At 41.7% G+C, this 17,690-nt stretch overlaps 1 protein-coding gene across 1 annotated transcript in view; it reads right to left on the bottom strand.

Annotated features, from left to right (window-relative positions):
• Nucleotides 1-1,278: 1,278 nt before the first annotated feature.
• LOC118477849 (serine-rich adhesin for platelets-like) overlaps nucleotides 1,279-17,690 on the bottom strand; it is a 37,211-nt gene continuing 20,799 nt past the window's right edge. The window contains exons 8-13 of the mRNA XM_035970314.1: nucleotides 13,716-13,919; nucleotides 11,237-11,428; nucleotides 9,637-9,814; nucleotides 7,570-8,513; nucleotides 3,127-7,008; nucleotides 1,279-2,112 (exon numbers count right to left, since the gene is read on the bottom strand). Coding sequence (XP_035826207.1) covers nucleotides 1,801-2,112; nucleotides 3,127-7,008; nucleotides 7,570-8,513; nucleotides 9,637-9,814; nucleotides 11,237-11,428; nucleotides 13,716-13,919 — 5,712 coding nt within the window. The 3' untranslated portion in view covers nucleotides 1,279-1,800. The remainder of the gene's footprint in view (nucleotides 2,113-3,126; nucleotides 7,009-7,569; nucleotides 8,514-9,636; nucleotides 9,815-11,236; nucleotides 11,429-13,715; nucleotides 13,920-17,690) is intronic.

The raw sequence follows: 17,690 nt of genomic DNA, 5'->3' as shown, positions 1-17,690 counted from the left end.
CTTCTACTGCCGTGAAGCCTTGACATGTGATGAAGACAAAGGGAGGAGCTTGAATCACGAATTGTATTATTGATTGATTATTTGGAAAGCAGTTATATTACATCCATCGACATCTATGATGATGGAAGCAGCAGGCATGATACTGCTTTGCCTGAGAGGTAGACACAAAGTACAGAGGGAGCAGTTTGCCAAAGTACTTCGTCTCTCCCTTCAGGACTTAACTTCTCTCATACGCTCCACAGGAAAAGTATAGTCAATATGTTTGGAATGAAATTGGCGTAAGCGCGTGTCTTACTATAATTTACACGACGTGTGATAGAGATATTCTTTATAGTTAGGAGATTTTGAATTTTGAAGTCTGCCCTGATGGCGGCCAAACAGCCTGTATGTTACGTCCACTCCATCACGGACACTTGAACGACTTCGACCCAAAACATGTACATATAACAATTTATTACGAGAAAGTGAAATAATGTTTTTCTGTTATAATTTACACATATTTGACAGTAAAAGTAAACATTTGCCTTCCATTCCGAACTAACTCGACCTAATACGCACACACACAGTCTTCACTCTGTTTTGGGCCACATGTGGTCTTTGTTACGTCATGTACGTTTTTAAATTATTACGCTATGCCCCAATCCTTTGTTAAAAAAGAATGACGATTTCAATTCTATAGGTGCCCTAAAGACATTACAATTTGTTCAGGGAGACCCAACAATCCCTAATTTTTCAACGCTCAAAACATAACTATAATAATATCGTAGATTGTTTCCAATGGTCGATTACAATAAACGTGATCGAGAAATAAAACCAGAAAAAAAAAAAAGTTTCAGAACGGCTGATCAGACAAGAACTAAGAGATCAAGGGGATATCAACATCACATAGTATGTGAGGCAGCGTGGTGGAATCAGGCTCTCGTCAAAATAATCAAAGTGAAGAAACGTGCATTTTCCCGCAAGTTTGTGAATTTTTATCAAATTTTTTGTTTTCGATTCAACATCTTTTATGCCCATTTCTCTGCATATTTTTCTGAAAAACGTTGATAAAAGGCACAAAAAAATGTAAATTTTCAGTTACCACGGACTCTTAAGCTAAGGAAATAACTAATCTTTGGCGGCCATTTTCTCACTAATTTTACCTCTGAAAAAAGGTGATCCCCACCTCCTTCTTTCTCAAATGTCTCGACTTGTATTCAAGATAAATGGATATTTTTTCCCCATCCAAGTAAAGACAAGCGGACAAGCTTTAAGATGATACCAATAACTCTAAATGGCCCAAAAATTGACGAGAACCTGATTGCCCCACGCTGCCTCACATATATAATATATACCATTATGTGAACATTCCAGTGGACAAACAAGTTGAGTCACATTTTAAGAGAGTGGAAAAATAGGAATTCAAAGTTTGAAAGGCCCTTATAGTGAGCATAATAATACATATTATTTGTATAACGCAAACTCCCACTCAACAGCAAGCTCTATGCGCTTTACAATCTATACTACTACCCCAGTAGACCTGAAAGCATTCTGAAACAAGCTCGACCTCCTGGGAAGCAGAAGATATGACATCTTCGTTATCTTACATAGCACAGGATTTAGCTGGGTTATCCGTGAGATTATTTTAGGAGAAGAAATTTGGATTTCTAAAGAATGCAACAAAGGGGAATATCCTATTATTTATTGAAGTTGAGACTCATCAGGTTTTTCCACTGCAGTCTTCATAATTTGCAATACCACAAATCACTAACAAACTTATTCAGACACCCCGTTTCTGACTAGATCTAGTACAGACTTCACTCAGGGCAACTGGAAAGAGAAGTTAAGACTGTCTTCTAGAATACCGCTGTCCAGTGTCTCGTTGTAAGTCATGCTGAGAAGGGAGGTGGAGAAGTTGGAGCTGTCCTCGGTGAACGCGCTGTCGAATGTGTCAACGGAGGACTCTCTGCGGAAGTACGCTGGTACATTCCTGTCTGGCCGAGGCTGTTGGTGGTTCTGGTCATGGTGAGGTTGTTGTCGTTGCTGTAATACATGTTGCTGTTGTTGTTGTTGCTGCTGCTGCTGCTGCTGGTGTTGCTGCTGCTGCTGTTGCTGCTGATGTTGTTGTTGCTTTTGCTGTTGTTGTTGTAGTAACTGCTGCTGCTGTTGTTGTTTCTGTTGTTGATGCTGGTGTTGTTGATGCTTTGGTGGTGGTGGTGGAGGTTGTTGTGGTTGCTGTTGTTTTTGGTGATGGGGCTGTTGGTGTTCATCGTCGTCATGTTTTAGTTTCTGATGCAGTTGTTGTTGGAGTCGTAGTTGGGATTTTTCCTTAGAGTTATCGCTGTTCTGTGGTTGTTGTTGCAGTTTTTGCTGCTGTTCTCGTTGAATATGTTGTTGGTTTTGTTGTTGGGAGTGGTGTTGGAGTTGGTGGTGTTGAGTATGGTGGTGACCATTGCGATGTAGATGATGCAGGTGTCGGTGGTACACGCCCTGAATCTCCTGTCGTTCGATCTGCATCAGTTCTTCAGGGGGGTTATGTTGGGGAGATGTCTGAAGTAGTTCATCTCTTTGGGAGTGAGCGGGCTCAAAACGTTGTTGCTGTGGTTTCTGGTGATGATCCTTCTGCTGCTGCTGATGATGATGATGATGATGTTGCTGCTGCTGCTGCTGCTGCTGCTGCTGCTGGTAGTGGTGGTGGTGGTGGTGTAGTTGCTGCTGCTGTTGCAGCTTCTGAGAGCTGAGACGCGTAAAACCAGATGGGCCAAAATCTCGCCGTTTAGCACCACTCAGCTGTGGGATGGTGGAAAATTTGTCGTTGTGCTCAGAAAAACACTTTAGCTCTCCGGAACTTTCTTCTTCCTGAACACCGTATTGGCGAGAAGACGAAGAAAACGTGCCAGGTCTGAAGTTCTTGGACACTTGGTCACTGTCTAGAGTTTGCTGTTGGTTCTGTTGTGGCTTTTTATGATGACGGTAAGCAGCTTGTTTTTGGTGCTGTGGTTGTTCTTGACGATGATCACGATGATGTTGATGACGAGGATATGGGTGATAATGCTGATGGTATGAGCCTGTTTCGCTCTGAATGTTATTATTTTCGTGTGGATGATGGTGACCTGAGTTTTGTTTTTGTAAACTGTATCTCCTAACGGTTCCTCTTTGTTGTTCTGAATCAACAGACGTAGACTGCAGTGGGGTTTGAGACGTTCCACAGTTGTTTTCTGTTGTCTGCGTCCTGTTGATTTCATGTTGGACACTGTCGAAGCATGTCGCACTCTGATCGCACCGTTTAGAGCTTTCGAGATTGATCGCAGTAGATTTTGTCTCTGTTCGTTGAACAAATCTACTGTTGTAGAAGTGTAATGTTTGAATACCTTCCTTTTGTTGTTTCTGCTGCTGCTGCTGCTGCTGCTGACGATGAAGGTGATTTTGGTGATGGTGACGAATTTGAGATTGACTCTTAGTTTGGGTACTTAAGGAGTTTTTGTTGTTGACCTCATCACTATCTCCTAGACTGGTATTCTCAGGAGTTGTACTGCTGCTGCTACCAGAGCACCGACTGTAGCTCTGGAGTTTCCTACTGCTTTTGTTCCTTACATTTCCGCGTCCGTGACTTGTGATACCATCCCTGCCGCCGATACCGGCTGAGGTGTTTGTCTCCCCAGATTTGACTCGTTGCCTGGCGACATGATTTTTCTCTCCTTTCTCATCTGAGCTACTTCCGGATTTGACCTTCACGAACCTTCGCCTTTTTCTGACGACCGGCGTGACCTCACAACTGACGTCATTTGGAGATTCCTCCGACTGTCGGCCTTGTGTAACATTGAGGACTTTGTTGTCTTTGTTTGTACTTACTGATGGCTTATAATTCATCGTGGGTGTTGAGTCTTGAACATAGATAGGTACAACATCAGGAGTAGCGTGATTTCTACTGTACAGTTGCGACTGCTTGAAAGCGTCAGTATCCCTGATGTGCCAGTCAAGTTGTGTGTTAACATCACTGCTGTTTATTCTCGCATCTTTTTTAAGACGATATTTTGTAGGAGTAAGTGTTCGCTCGCCTGGTCCCAAATGAATAGAACCAGATTGTTTATAACGAGTATTTCCCGTCTTCCCAGTTGGGTTTTTGTGTAAATTATCAAAATCACCTTCAAATGAGAACTCTTCCATGTTGCGGTATTTGATTGGTGTGATGGTCTTCTCTTGAAAGTAGTGCTTCGATTCATACTTATGCGACTCAGCGTTGGCCATTTCTACAGCTACACATTCCGTACAGAAACACACAGAGGACCAGAAATCATCAGGCCCTTGGCAAAATGGCAAAGGAATAAAGTCTTCCTTTTTTGGCTGAAATTCTGGAGACAACATTCCAAGAGAAGAAAAAATATTCTTATCCGATGGGTGCTCGTTACGAATACGACCATCCCCTGTCCTGTCTGCTTCACTCATGCTCATTTTACCAGTTTTGCTTTCAACAGCAGACCTTTCGACTGGCATATAATCTCTCAGGATGTTATCACAAAACGTCATAAAATCTTCATCGAGTTCGGCTTGATTGTCTGAGCTCCCACAGTCTTTGTGCAAATCGTTTTCTTTACCATCATCCCCTAAACCTGCTGCAGTTACATTCCGGCTGTCCTCAATTTGCGGGTCATAACGAATGTTGGTGAAGACTCTTTCGTTGTCATTTTCAGCGTCTTTGTTGGTTTCGTCGCAATGTTCCTGGTACACAGCTCGCATACGCTTTCTTGGGTAACATGTTGCATCGCAGTCTGTGGGTTGTCTAAGTTCATTTACATTTTGGTTTGTTTTAGGTAAATGACTTGGAGTTTGATTACCACTCATGTCAAAACTGTTTCCAGTTTCTTCCCCTTTTGGCACATATATTCCTTGCAAGTGCTTTTTCAAATAGGAAGGTGCATTTGTTTTCTCTGAAACAGACATGTGCATTTGGGATGTGTTACTCGTTTTTTGCGTCCCTTCCGTTGGAAGAGAACTTTGAAATGACATGTCTTCCATACTCCCAGAGTCATCTTTAGTATCTGAAGCCCAGTCCCCACTTTCTTCCTTAACAGGTATGAATGATTTTGAATTTCGACGAAGTTGTCCAGGGTGTGATCGATATCTGCTTCTACTGTCAGGACCCAACAACAATTGGTTGTCTGTGTGACTGACAGAGAGCGTAGAAGGTGGAGGAGCATCAACATTTTGTTCCTTGCTCGTATCTCCATGACACTGGAGATCAAAAAATTGAGGCGACCAGTCACCCTTCCCAAAAAACCTGGAGTCTCTCTTGTTTGCTGGAACAACGTCATCAGTGTCCGACCAGTCGCTGTTCCCAGATTTACTTGTCAGCGCGGACAGAGGCGATATCCCCGTGTTGCTGTTGCCAGGGGACGAAATTCTGAACATGGGTTGACCTTCAATAATAGGTGAACCGTCTTCCGAGGAAGGCAAATAGCTTTCCAAAGCGCTGGGTGACAAATTGTGTTCCCCTGTATTTGTACTCATCGGCAACTTTGGGTGGCAGGATTCCTCATCTGCATCATTTAAGTCATTAAAACCAGACTCAATAACCACTTGAAGTATTTCGTCGTCGTCATCATCCTCTACATTACTATATCCATCATTTGATCCTTCAAAACGTGATGATGCCATTTCGTGTTGCACGTCAGTTCTTTCGGGATTTTCAAACAACGCACCATTCTCATCTTGTTCTGTGTCTTCAACGACATCAAACGTGCTCCATTTTTTCATCTGAGCCAAACGTAACTGTCTGGACATGAGATCATCTGCGAGGGGCTCGATCGGCCTATTCTCCCACTCGGAAGTGACGTTGTCGGGGAGGTGATCCGGAAGTGACACAGACCTTGTGCCTAGAGTCAGGAAAGAGCGACCTGACGAGCCACTTTTTGATCTAGACTCGAAGTCTGCAAAGACGTTTCTCCTATCCGCCCTCAAAATGCTTACTTGATACTTCGTTCTTTCTCTACCCGAGTCTCCACTTGAGCTACTGGACAAAGTCCTCGCATTTCTTGCCTTATGAGATTTTCCTGTAGTCGTGGTTGATGAAGGACTGGGAGAAACAATCTCGGAACTACTTACGTTTTCACCGAGTCCTGCTGAAGCTGACGTTGTCCTCTCGACCTCTACATCTGCTGACAGCCCCGAACCGATGCGTTCATCACGACTATCTTCCTCTGCAGCCAAGAGACTGTTTTTACCGCGACTCTTCGTATTGAACGATCGCGACAACGCCCATCTAAAATAACGTTCATCAGACAGACTTCGATGTGTTGACCACGTAATCTTGTGTTGGGGCAAATCTCCTGCAGAGCTACTCTTGCATACCTTCTTTCTGCTACGATTCTCGATGGCCTCGGACAGAGCAATATCCCTTCTTAGGGGTGCCTTTCCGGATCTCTCCTTACTGCTATTATTGTTACTGGTCATCTTTGAAAGGATTTCGTTTCTCTCCAAGTCGGTTTCGTTTTCCGAGCATTTTTCTTTGACGGAAATTTGAGATGAATACTGGGTTGGCGGATCATTTTCAGATTCAACTTTTCCTTCACAACGGTCTGTGTTCGGATACTCTGATTGATATTGCTCACATTCACTTGTACCCAGAAGTGTTCCTGTTCTTGTGTACACACCCACCTCACAATGATGTGCCACACCCTCTGTTTCACTGCCAGAAGCGGAAGAACAGCAAGAGCAGCACTCTCCGGCGTCACAGATGACGTCACATGAGACGTCACAACAGCTGCAGCAACTGCTTCCTCGGGACCTCTCCAGGACACCATCTACCCCGCCCCCTCCACAGACTTCTTCGAAGTTCGAAAGAGCGCACAAAGAACAGAAAGGGGACTTTGAGGAGTTGATGTCACTTGTTCCATCGACCATCTTCTCTTCCGACCGCGACGAGAGATGTGGAGATGGTATTATTATGGACAAGGCTTCGTCAGACCGAGATTTGCGCGACGACGGGTCTCGCTGTACTTCGCCTACGTCATCTTGAGCAGAAATTTGCGCCTTCTCCAACAATGGCGAAACAGGAGAAGAACACAAAGAACATACTTCACTGCAAGGACTCTCACTAACTATTACGGCTTCTAGCAAAGGGTCTTTACCCTCGCCCTGTGAAGAGCGACATAACGCACACATCATTTGGTTGTTTGTGTTCCCGTGCTTATCTGGTAACCCTGGTTTACATAAATTACCCGTACTTTGTTTTCTTTTTTCCAGTTGTCCAGGTTCACCTGATCTACCTGTATTCTGTTCTTTCCTTTCTGGTAGTCTGGGCTCATGTAGACTGCCTGTACTCTGATTCCGCTTATTAGGCGATCTCGGTTCACAGAAACTACCCGCACTTTGCTTTGTTGTATTAGAATCGTTTTCATTTTTTCCCTTCTCACTATCAACTCTTTCTAAATTGCTTCCAATCTTCTCGAAAGTAGAAGTGGTAGTACTGGTACTAGAAGCAGTTTCAGATTGCGTGCTTTTCTTTCTATCCTCTGCCGTAATTTTTTCCTCAGGATGTACACCTGTAGGACTTGAGTCTGCTTGTGAAACAATTGTAGAAGGCTTATCTACTGTGGCAAGAGATTGGTTGAGTTTACTGTCCCTGTTAGGCGCACTGGCTTCAATAGCTGGATCCGCTTGTTCGTCTACTTCTTGTATTTCTTCTTCGTCAATTCTCTTCACCTTCCTTTCTGGAGTCGCAGCAGAAACGAGAATTATCGGCGTAGGGAGAAGGGAACAGATAGTTTTGTCTTCAACATTCGCCAAAGTATTCTTGGGCGTTGGGGACACCTCTGGTGAGTCAAAGAATTGTCTGTCCCGGGACCCTAACGCTGAAAGTCCACGGTCAAGACTTAACGCCTTTCCAGTTGTGGTCGGAGATCGAAATCTGATATTGGGGTCGGACAGCATCTTCTCCGAAGACGACAGTAGAGGGGTTTGAGAGCTAGAGTTACGTTGTTTGGCAAGTTTCATTACCGTCTGGATAACGTCATGGATATTTGTGGGTTCTTTTGGTGCGACGTACAGGCCGTCAATTGTATCCGATACACTGTTTTGGGGCGCTTTCGTAAACGGCACGTCGCCTGGACCCTCTGCTTCGTGCTGGGTTATTTTGAATTCGATCGAGCAGGCTGCACTCTTTGCTGTTGTGTTTTTGTTGCCTTGTTCCGCCCTGCTGTTCGCTGAAGAAGACGAGTCGCTTGAGACATTTATTGCCGACGTTCCTGATACGTCGTCAGTGCAGTCAGTGCTTCTTGATAACGACGAAGAAGCGGTAGTGGCGAAATCGGCATGTGACGTAGAAGACGTAGTAATTCCTGACGCTATAGTACCAGAACAATCTTTTACTGAAGGGACGCTTGCCTTGTCTCCTGGGCCACTTAGAGACTGATTTTGTGAGTTGCCGCTGGTGCCACATTTACGCGCAGGGGACGAGTTCAAGTCCTTTTGGTCTGGTGGGGCCGATTTTGGCCGATTGACAGTAGTAGATCCTTCGGCTTCAGTGTCGACATTTCCTGGGTTTGTGGAGAGCGTAACGTCTGAAGGCACAGATCTGGATTTTGACAATGCTGGTTCCGTAAAAAAACAGCATGTCGCAGGAAAAAGAAAAAGCTGTGAGTTATAAACTCGGTAAAGATGTTTTCTGGTTTCATGATAAAATGTTCCTCTTTCTTCTACTGTCAGGGCTGTCCAAGAAATAACAGGAAAATGGCCTTATTTAAATCATTTTCAATTATTGTTTCGTTCTGTAAAGCGTTTCTAGTAGTTCAAGGGATGCACAATGTACGTGTACTAATAAAATGAACAAAATGAATGCAATCATTTTACTACATCACAATGAATATGGCAAATGCTGGACCAAATTTTACAGGGATGGCATGCATTTATTCATCCAGAAATGGAAAAAGTACGTGATAATACTTGATTGTTCATGAGGACTGCTTAGAGGAATAAAGGGATTGTTTAGCCAACTAACTGTTTAAGCAATATCTCAATCACGACAATACTTTTAATTCTACAGCAATTTTCTTGTTACTTCTGGGACAGCCCTCGAATTATTTCTTGCAACCTTTTAACTTCACAAGCCTTTCGTCCGGCATTCTGTCTGCATCTCTGTCTTCATCCCCCATATTTCCTTCGTTTTACAATTCTACATCAGTACTTCATTTTGCACCACCATCACCCCCCCCCCTTCCCCCTTTCTAACCCCACCCCAAATAACCTGGCGCTCAAAACAGCCCGCTAATTTGTCTATTCGTCCATTTGTTTCAGCTGTATCCATTACAGCTGTTATAATATTAGTATGTCTCTCATTCTCTATTTATATATCTTCCCCTGTCTGTCTTCTCTCTCTTTCTCTCTCTCTCTCTCTCTCTCTCTCTCTCTCTCTCTCTCTCCCTGTCTCTCTCTCTCTCTCTCTCTCTCTCTCTCTCTCCCTGTCTCTCTCTCTCTCTCTCTCTCTCTCTCTCTCTCTCTCTCTCTCTCTGTCCATCTATCTCTTTCTACAAACCATCTTTCTGAGACACACACACAAATACAAACACAAACGCAAACACGCGCACACACACACACACACACACACACACACACACACACACACACACACACACACACACACACGTGCGCACATACACACACCTTTGTCCTCCCTCTGTTTCTCTTCCTCGGAGATGTCTGACACACTGCTCTGGCGTGACAGGGTGGGGGAGGGCGTGACGTCACAGATGATCTTCTCCCCTCCCTGAGTTATCACTTTCTTGAGAATCCTCCTCTTCATCATCAGCTTAGACACGTTGGCGACATGGCTCAGCTTACGCTGTGGACACGAGCTTCAGTTTAAGTAAGAAGCGTTTTACGGCACTAGCGACATAACTAGGTCTTAAGTGCCGAAGATTAAAGTTTAAGTTTCAGTTTTAGTTAGACTTTTACCAGATTTGAGGCAAGAAGTGAGAGGTAAGTTTTTAGTTTAGTAAGAGCTTTACGGCACTTGCAACACAGTTAAGTCATGCAAGTGCCGAATATTAGAGGTGTTACTAGAAAGAAATAATCCAAGAAAATAAGGAGGAGAGATAAGGATGATAGATGTTTGATTGAGAAGAAGGGGCAAACCACATTAAAGTATCCACCAACCGCTCACATTAACATGAGAAGAAAACGATACCGAAAAAGGACACACATAATAGTTAAATCAATTACACAAGTCACGTTCCTTCTTCTCCTTTTTCAGCTGTCCTTCGATATAACTGATGATGACAAAGGCAGTATGTACAACACAGCTGTGCTTAGGCAGTAGACACAGAGAAAGAAGATTGCTTAAATACCAGTGATTTTTCTCCTTTCAGATCGTGACTTCCTTGATATTCTCCAAAGCAGAAAAATGGTCAGTATGTTTGGAATCAGTGAAGGCGGAAAGATGTATCTTTCTGTTACACAGGTGTAATATGAATGGTTTTCATAGCAGGGAATTGTTCAATTGTGCCCAGGTGGCGGCCTACGGGTTTACCCTTCTACAGTTTTCAACCACTAAGGAATATTTGACGGGGTGCAACGTACACATGTACCTCTGAAATGATTCATTCTTATCCGAGAAGACTAGGTACTTGGTCTTACCAACCTACAGACCAAGGGTGTAAAGGAAGAAGAAGACCGAGTGAGTGTGTGAGCGAAAGAGACACTGAGAGAGGGAGAGAGAGAGACACACACACACAGAGAGAGAGAGAGAGAGAGAGAGAGAGAGAGAGAGAGAGAGAGAGAGAGAGAGAGAGAGAGAGAGAGAGAGAGAGAGAGAGAGAAGGTGGGTGGGTGAGGGTTCTTTTAGTAAAGAAGGAGAAGAAGGGGGGGGGGGGTATCAGAAGTATCCATCTACAACCACCCAAATCAATTCCAGGTGATTCCGGATTCAATCGTCGTTCGCATAAAGGCATCAAATAAGAGACAGCTTATGACAAACAATATCTTCGTTCTTATGAGTACTTTCCTCGCTAAATTGTAACAACTGAAAAATAAAGAGCACGCAAGACATGGTTCCATTTTTAGAGAATGCCCTTTTACAAAACTTTGCAGGCTAAAAAATAACGAGTATCCAACTCATTGTTCTGATTTGGATTTTCTCATTTTCCTGAACTTTCTCCAACTGAAAAAAAATAACGAGTACTCAAGCCTTGACTCTGATTTGGACGTTCTCTTCTCGATAATAATAATAATCTTTTCCAAACTTAGAATATGGCACATTATTCACCTGAGGAATGATACTGAGGAAATACAGAGTTTCTGTTTCCAGAGACACAAATTCAAAACTTACGCGTATTCTATCCGCCGGAGACACTGGCTTGAGGGAATCTTTGGGCGTCTCGTCAATGGCCTGGAGCATGTCGAAGGGAATTACCCGAGGCTTTGGCACGATGTTCCAAGAGCTCACCCAATCACTTACCTATATGTTCACAAAAAATAGTTATGGTAGTTACTGTTTGTTTGTTTGTTTGCCTGTTTGTTTGTTTGTGTTAGTAATGGTTTTACTGCACCTGCAACTCTGTTGGGGTATACTATATAAGTGTCACCGATTAAGGGTGTACAAGAAAATAGCGAAAACAAAAAGAAGGAGGAGAGATAACGACGATAGATGTGTGATGGAAAGAAAAAGCAAACTTCACAAGAGCACCCGCTAACCAGCCACTTTGCTTGTTTGAGTAAAGAGAAACACATCGACATCATACCTAATTGCTGGGAAAAAGCAAAACTTACAAACAGAAACAACAGGAGGAAGTTAAAGGCGAGGGGCATGCCAGTGGCGCCCTCTAACCACCCGCGTGGTGGTTTCATCCAAGACACAAGTATATAAGACGTGATAGTAGATTACTTTTCTGACGAATGCCCGTTTGGTTAGTAGGGAACTGGTGGTGCGTACAAAGATTAAATAATGAGAAAATTTCAGAAGAAACCTTAAAAGTACAAGTGCTACCTTAGAATTACAAAGTTCTATCAGACATTTTCGACTGTTTTGTGCTATTATGGCCTTGAGGTCAGAAACCAAATGTTCTATTTGCTCTATCACAATTGTAAGATTATTCGGAGTCATCATCAAGATATTTAAAAATTTCATTCGAAAAAACTTGACACGTTGAGGAATTCAGAATTCAAAAAGTAGTCACTAAAGCAAATAAAGCTTTTGAATTCTAAGTTAACGAATTCAAAAGCTCCATTGCAAGACACGATTAACGCCAAAAATCAGGCCATTTGATAAGAATAGTTTTCTCTCTCAAAATTGTGCACTATATCCGTAAATATTTAATGTGATAAAATTGCGCTTCGTTCATACTTTTGTTTTTAGAGAATACCTTGGAGTTATTTAAAAAAATATTTTTTCTCAAATTTGCTGTCAACGAATATGTGCATTTAGCCATGGAGTTTGTCACATGTGTTTCTGTACTTAAACCTCGTACACGAACAAGTTGTTACCTCAAAATTACCAAGTTCTCTCTGACATTTTTGGCCTTTTTGAGTAACTAGGACCGCAAGCTCAAAAATTATATTCTCTGTCGGTTCTATCAAAATCGTAAGGTTATTCTGAGTCGTTATCAACATATTATTCAAAGATTGCGTTCGAAAAAGCTTGATTGGGAAACTAAAAATTTTCTAATACAAAATATCTCAAAACTAGCTACTGAGCAGGTAGAACTATGTAATTCTGAGGAAGCGAAGTTGAGATTTATTCTTCTGAAAGTGTACCGTATGTGTCACAGAATAATGATATCTTTACAAGGGATTTCGTGACAAGAATGATGAACTGAGTATTGAACCATTCACCAAGGCTTATATCAGAGTTGAAGAGACTTATCAGGTCGGCATGAAGGCAATCTGGATTAAGAAGTAAGCCAAGGTACGTGCGGTTACGGTGATCATACAATCGTCGTCATGTCGTTGTGAAGTTATGTAATTGCATGTGCTGTAGGGCCATTCCATGATAATGAAACTGTTGTGATTAGCCTACACATAAGGCATGAAAAATTTCCCAACTGTTATAAGGCAAGTTTTATTTTCTCTTTTTTTCAGGAAGTCATCATCTACCGGTTATGTGTATCACTGCAGGTTCATTTTACATGGAATGCTCTATAATTAGGCCAGCCTTTGAACCAAATGCAATATATATATATATATATATATATATATAAATGAAAAGGCAAAAAGAAAATTTTTTTAAAGGGCAGAACATTCTCATTACGAAAGACAAACAAACAAACAAAACAAAACAAAAGACAAAACAAATACTTACATAAAGATAAACTAGAAAAAAAGTGTAAAACTGTTACATGAAAGGGACTTTCCTGTATATTGCCATCTCGAGATAACGCTGTAATGTAATGAAAAGCGACCAAAAAAAACAACACAGTACAACAACAACAACAAAAAAAACAACAACAAAACAACAACAACAAAACAACAACAACAAAACCCCAATATAAGTGAAAGCAAAAACAACAAGATAAAAGAGTTGAAACAAATCAGGAAAACTTAAAAAAGGCTCACATGTATTATGTATAGCCAAATATGATAACACTGTAATGTAATGTAGTTAGGTATCAAGTGAAGTTCTGCTCAAAACAAAGAAAACAAAATAAAAACTTTAAAAAAAACACAAAACAAAAACCACCATCCGCCCCTAACTAAAAAGAAAACAAAATATTCCCAGAAAATAAGCATGCCACAGTTCCAGTACTCACTTTCACTTCAAAAGGGCTTCCCTGTATATGGTCACCCTGAGAGAGCACTGTGATGTAATGGAGTCCCGCGCTGCGAGGTATGTAGGTGACCAGGAAGCGACCTTCACCCACGCACTGATAGTCGAAAGGAATGATGAGGTGGCTCAAGTCCTCCTCCAGACTTTTCTGACGTAGGAAACTGTGGCCGGCCCCGTCATCTATGACCTGTGAAGTTTTTGTATTATTTATTTATTTATTTATTTTATTTTTTTATTTTTTATTTATTTATTTATTTATTTATTTATTTATTTGTTTGTTTATTTATTTATTTATTCATTTGTTTATTGGTTTACTTATTTATTTATTTATTTATTTATTATCTATCTATTTATTTTTTTGTTTGTTTGTTGTTATTTATTCGTTCATTCATTCATTCATTCATTCATTCATTCATTCATTCATTCATTCATTCATTCATTCATTCATTATTTATTTATCTAAGAGGCATGACCTTCGAATTATACGATGAAAGCCTAAACAAAACTCCTCCGAAAAAAACCCAACTACAATCCTACGTTGAGAACGCGCCGTTGGGGATTTGAACCAGAGCCATCTGCTCTGTTATCCGGCATGACACCAACGGTACGCTCTCACTAAAAGTCTTGAAACAACTGTGTGTGTGTGTGTGTGTGTGTGTGTGTGTGTGTGTGTGTGTGTGTGTGTGTGTGTTTGTGCGCGCGCGTGTTTATAATTAAAACGTAATATCTTAAACTGAAAAATAGTAAAGGGATAATGTTATCGACGAGGAGGATGGAGAGAAAGATTTGAAGCTTTTACGTTGAAGAAAAATACATCCTGATTCTAAAGACAATCTAGGCCAACCACCGCGCTGAAAAGTTTGATAATGGAAATAAGAGGCTAATTAGTATATGTGAGGGCGGTTTGCCCCGCAGTTATAAAATGAACTGCATACAGGGAAAAGCCTTGGAAGCTTTCAAGTCCTTTGTTTGAGTAAAGTAAAGCACATCGGCTCAATAATGGTCATTTAGTATATTTGGGGGGGGGGGGGTGTAAGACAAACAGATAAAACAGAGGGAAAGTAAAAAAAACAACAACCCAGAAACGTAGGACCCACCGGGGGCTCCTTCAACCACCCGCAAATTGTTTTTAAGTTTTAGAGAAGCACGTCGACAAAATAATGATCTTTTCTCGCTGAGAAAAAAAAAGACAGACAGAAAGACAGACAGACAGACAGACAGACAGACAGGCAGGCAGGCAGGCAGGCAGACAGACAGACAGAAACAACAGAGGGGAAAATAAAAGAAGTAGAACCTACCTACTGATCACCCTCCATTCATCAAGTTCACCGAAGGACAAGATGAAGGTAACTTCGCAAGCTACGAGAAGAGTTAATTAAATGACGGGGTGAAGTCAAAGTCAGCTCACGAGTGAGATCGATAGACGGGGAGCTGTGGCTTTCAACGGAGACAGTACAGGGATTTGTTTAATTTATAAACGCTATACGAGGAGGAGGAGGAGAAAGGACGAGGAGGGAAGGGAGGAGGAGGAGGATTGGGATGCAGAGGCGGAGAAAGAGGAGGGGGGATGAGGAGGAAGATCAGGAGGAGGGGGATGAGATGGCCCAGAGAGAGAAGGGGGAATGAGGAGGAGAAAGGGGTGAGGAGAAGGAGGAGGAGGAGGAGGACGAAGAGGAGAAAGAGGGCGTGGATGAGGAGAAGGAGGAAAAAGTGGAGGTGGAGGAGGGGATGATGAAGAGGTTGTTGAGGGATAGGAGAAGGGTATATTGAAGATGAAGCGGAGGAGGGGGATGAGGGGGAGGTCAAGTTGATGGGGAGGATGTACGGGACGTGGGGGAAGAGAAGGAGAGGATGACGAGGAAGACGATTGGGGGGGGGGGGGGGGGGGAGGGGGGGGGGGGGGGGGGGGGGGGGGGGGGGGGGGGGGGGGGGGGGGGGGGGGGGGGGGGGGGGGGGGGGGGGGGGGGGAGGAGGAAGAGGAGGTGGGATGAGGAAGAGAATGGGTATTGGGTGGAGGAGGAGGGGGTTGAGAAGAGGAAGAAGGGGATAAGGACGAGAATGGGCATGGTGGGGGGGGGGGAGGAGGAAAAGGGTATGGGGAGGAGAAGGAAGGGAATGAGGAGGAGGAGAGGCGTAGGGGGGAGAATAAAATGAGGAGGACGAGGCGGACGACACAATAACGTTCAATAAGTGCGGGGAAAAGAGACTTGCGGCTTTGATTTGACAAGGACATAATAAGGAGCTCGTCAAGTTAATTGGCACAAGGAGATGGGCTGAGGTGATAAGCAAAGTGGTAGGCTACAGAGTGGGGAAAATCCCACACCTATTAACTATCGTTTAATGTATGTACTTCAACTAACTGTGGGGAAATTCAGGTAGTTCTTCCAGCTAATGTTACACTCTATTCCAACGTTCAGTGAGTACGCTATGGAGAAAGAGTACAATATCATTCCTAGGTTATGATGTTTATTCGTGAAATATCTAATTATTGTCGGTTCATTGGGTTCGTCCAGCAAATCTATAACTGACTTGAATTGATCGTGATTGTTCAGTAAACCTCTGACTTGGTTTTTATCGTATTTATTCTGTAAATCTTAAAACTGTTTCAACATTTTTACTCCATTTTATTTCTCCCACTGATTAAGTTAATGCCATGAATTCATAATCGATTTAAGTTTATCAAGTATATTCAGTGAATAATGTATGGCTGACTAGATTTCATTACGTTTATCCAGTGAATCGAAAAATTACGGAGATCCGTAAGTAAGTAAGTGAATTTATTCAGTGTTTAAGACCATTGGCCCACATCACATCGCACAAAACATTCATTTGATAAATAATATTTCCTTAACGAATAGGTAAAGGTTGTGCATATATCTCTTATCAACTTCTTATCATGAGTCAAACATTGCATATTTCTCCGCAAATACTTATGCGTAAAGCTGTCTTGGGGTTTATCTTGTTTGTCCTGTGAATCTTCAGTTGACTTAAATTTTTTTCATGTGTATACAGTAAATCTATAATTGACTTACGTTTTTACTAGTCTTCTGTGGGTAATAAATCCAATATATCTATATAAAAAATTTGAGTTTATCATGTTTATCCAGTGAATCTAAGATACTTGAATTTATCATATTTATCCTATAAATCTGCAACTGACTTGTGTTTATCATGTTTATCGAGTAAATCTATAACTGACTTGAATAATATGTCATCCTGATGAAGAATAACAGACTTTAGTTTATCATGGTTGTCAAGTAAATCTGTAATTTATTTGAGTTTATCTTGCTGTTATGTTTATCCAAGATAGATAGATAGATACATAGATAGATCGATAGATAAATAGATAAATAGATAGATAGATAGATAGATAGATAGATAGATAGATAGATAGATAGATAGATAGATAGATAGATATCTGACTTAAAGTTTATCATGTTTACTTTGTCACCTTATTACTAACATGAATTTATCCTGTTTATTCAGTACACATATCACATGTATTATGTTTGAGTAAATTCATCAGTTTGGTTGCTTAAAACTTCAGAACCACATAACTTTCGAATCAAAATTTGAAAAAAATTAAAAGTAGTTCAGAATCATTTAAAGGGTGCACAGTTATATTAAGGAGTCTGGAGTCACTGTAGTTTAATATTCAGTTTGTTATTAGTTTCGTTTAGATCTAATTTTGGGAAAGTCCGTCTTCTGAGACACCCTTGTAAACAAGAGAGGTTTCCGTTCACAAGCAGTGAGCACTAAATCCACAATGACTTGACGTTCGATTCTTTTGAGCCCGTTCATCGAACAGGTATCCCAGTTAAAGTTTATTATGTTCATTAAGTAAATCTGTACGTTACTTAGTTTCTTGAGTTTACCCTGTCATCTTGTTTATCAAACATAGACAGATAGATAGATAGATAGATAGATAGATAGATAGATAGATAGATAGATAGATAGA

This window comes from Aplysia californica, unplaced genomic scaffold (genome assembly GCF_000002075.1).
Source record: "Aplysia californica isolate F4 #8 unplaced genomic scaffold, AplCal3.0 scaffold00252, whole genome shotgun sequence".
Taxonomy (NCBI): Eukaryota; Metazoa; Mollusca; class Gastropoda; order Aplysiida; family Aplysiidae; genus Aplysia; species Aplysia californica.
Note: the sequence above shows the minus strand (reverse complement) of the source record. Positions and strands in the feature narration are given on the sequence as shown.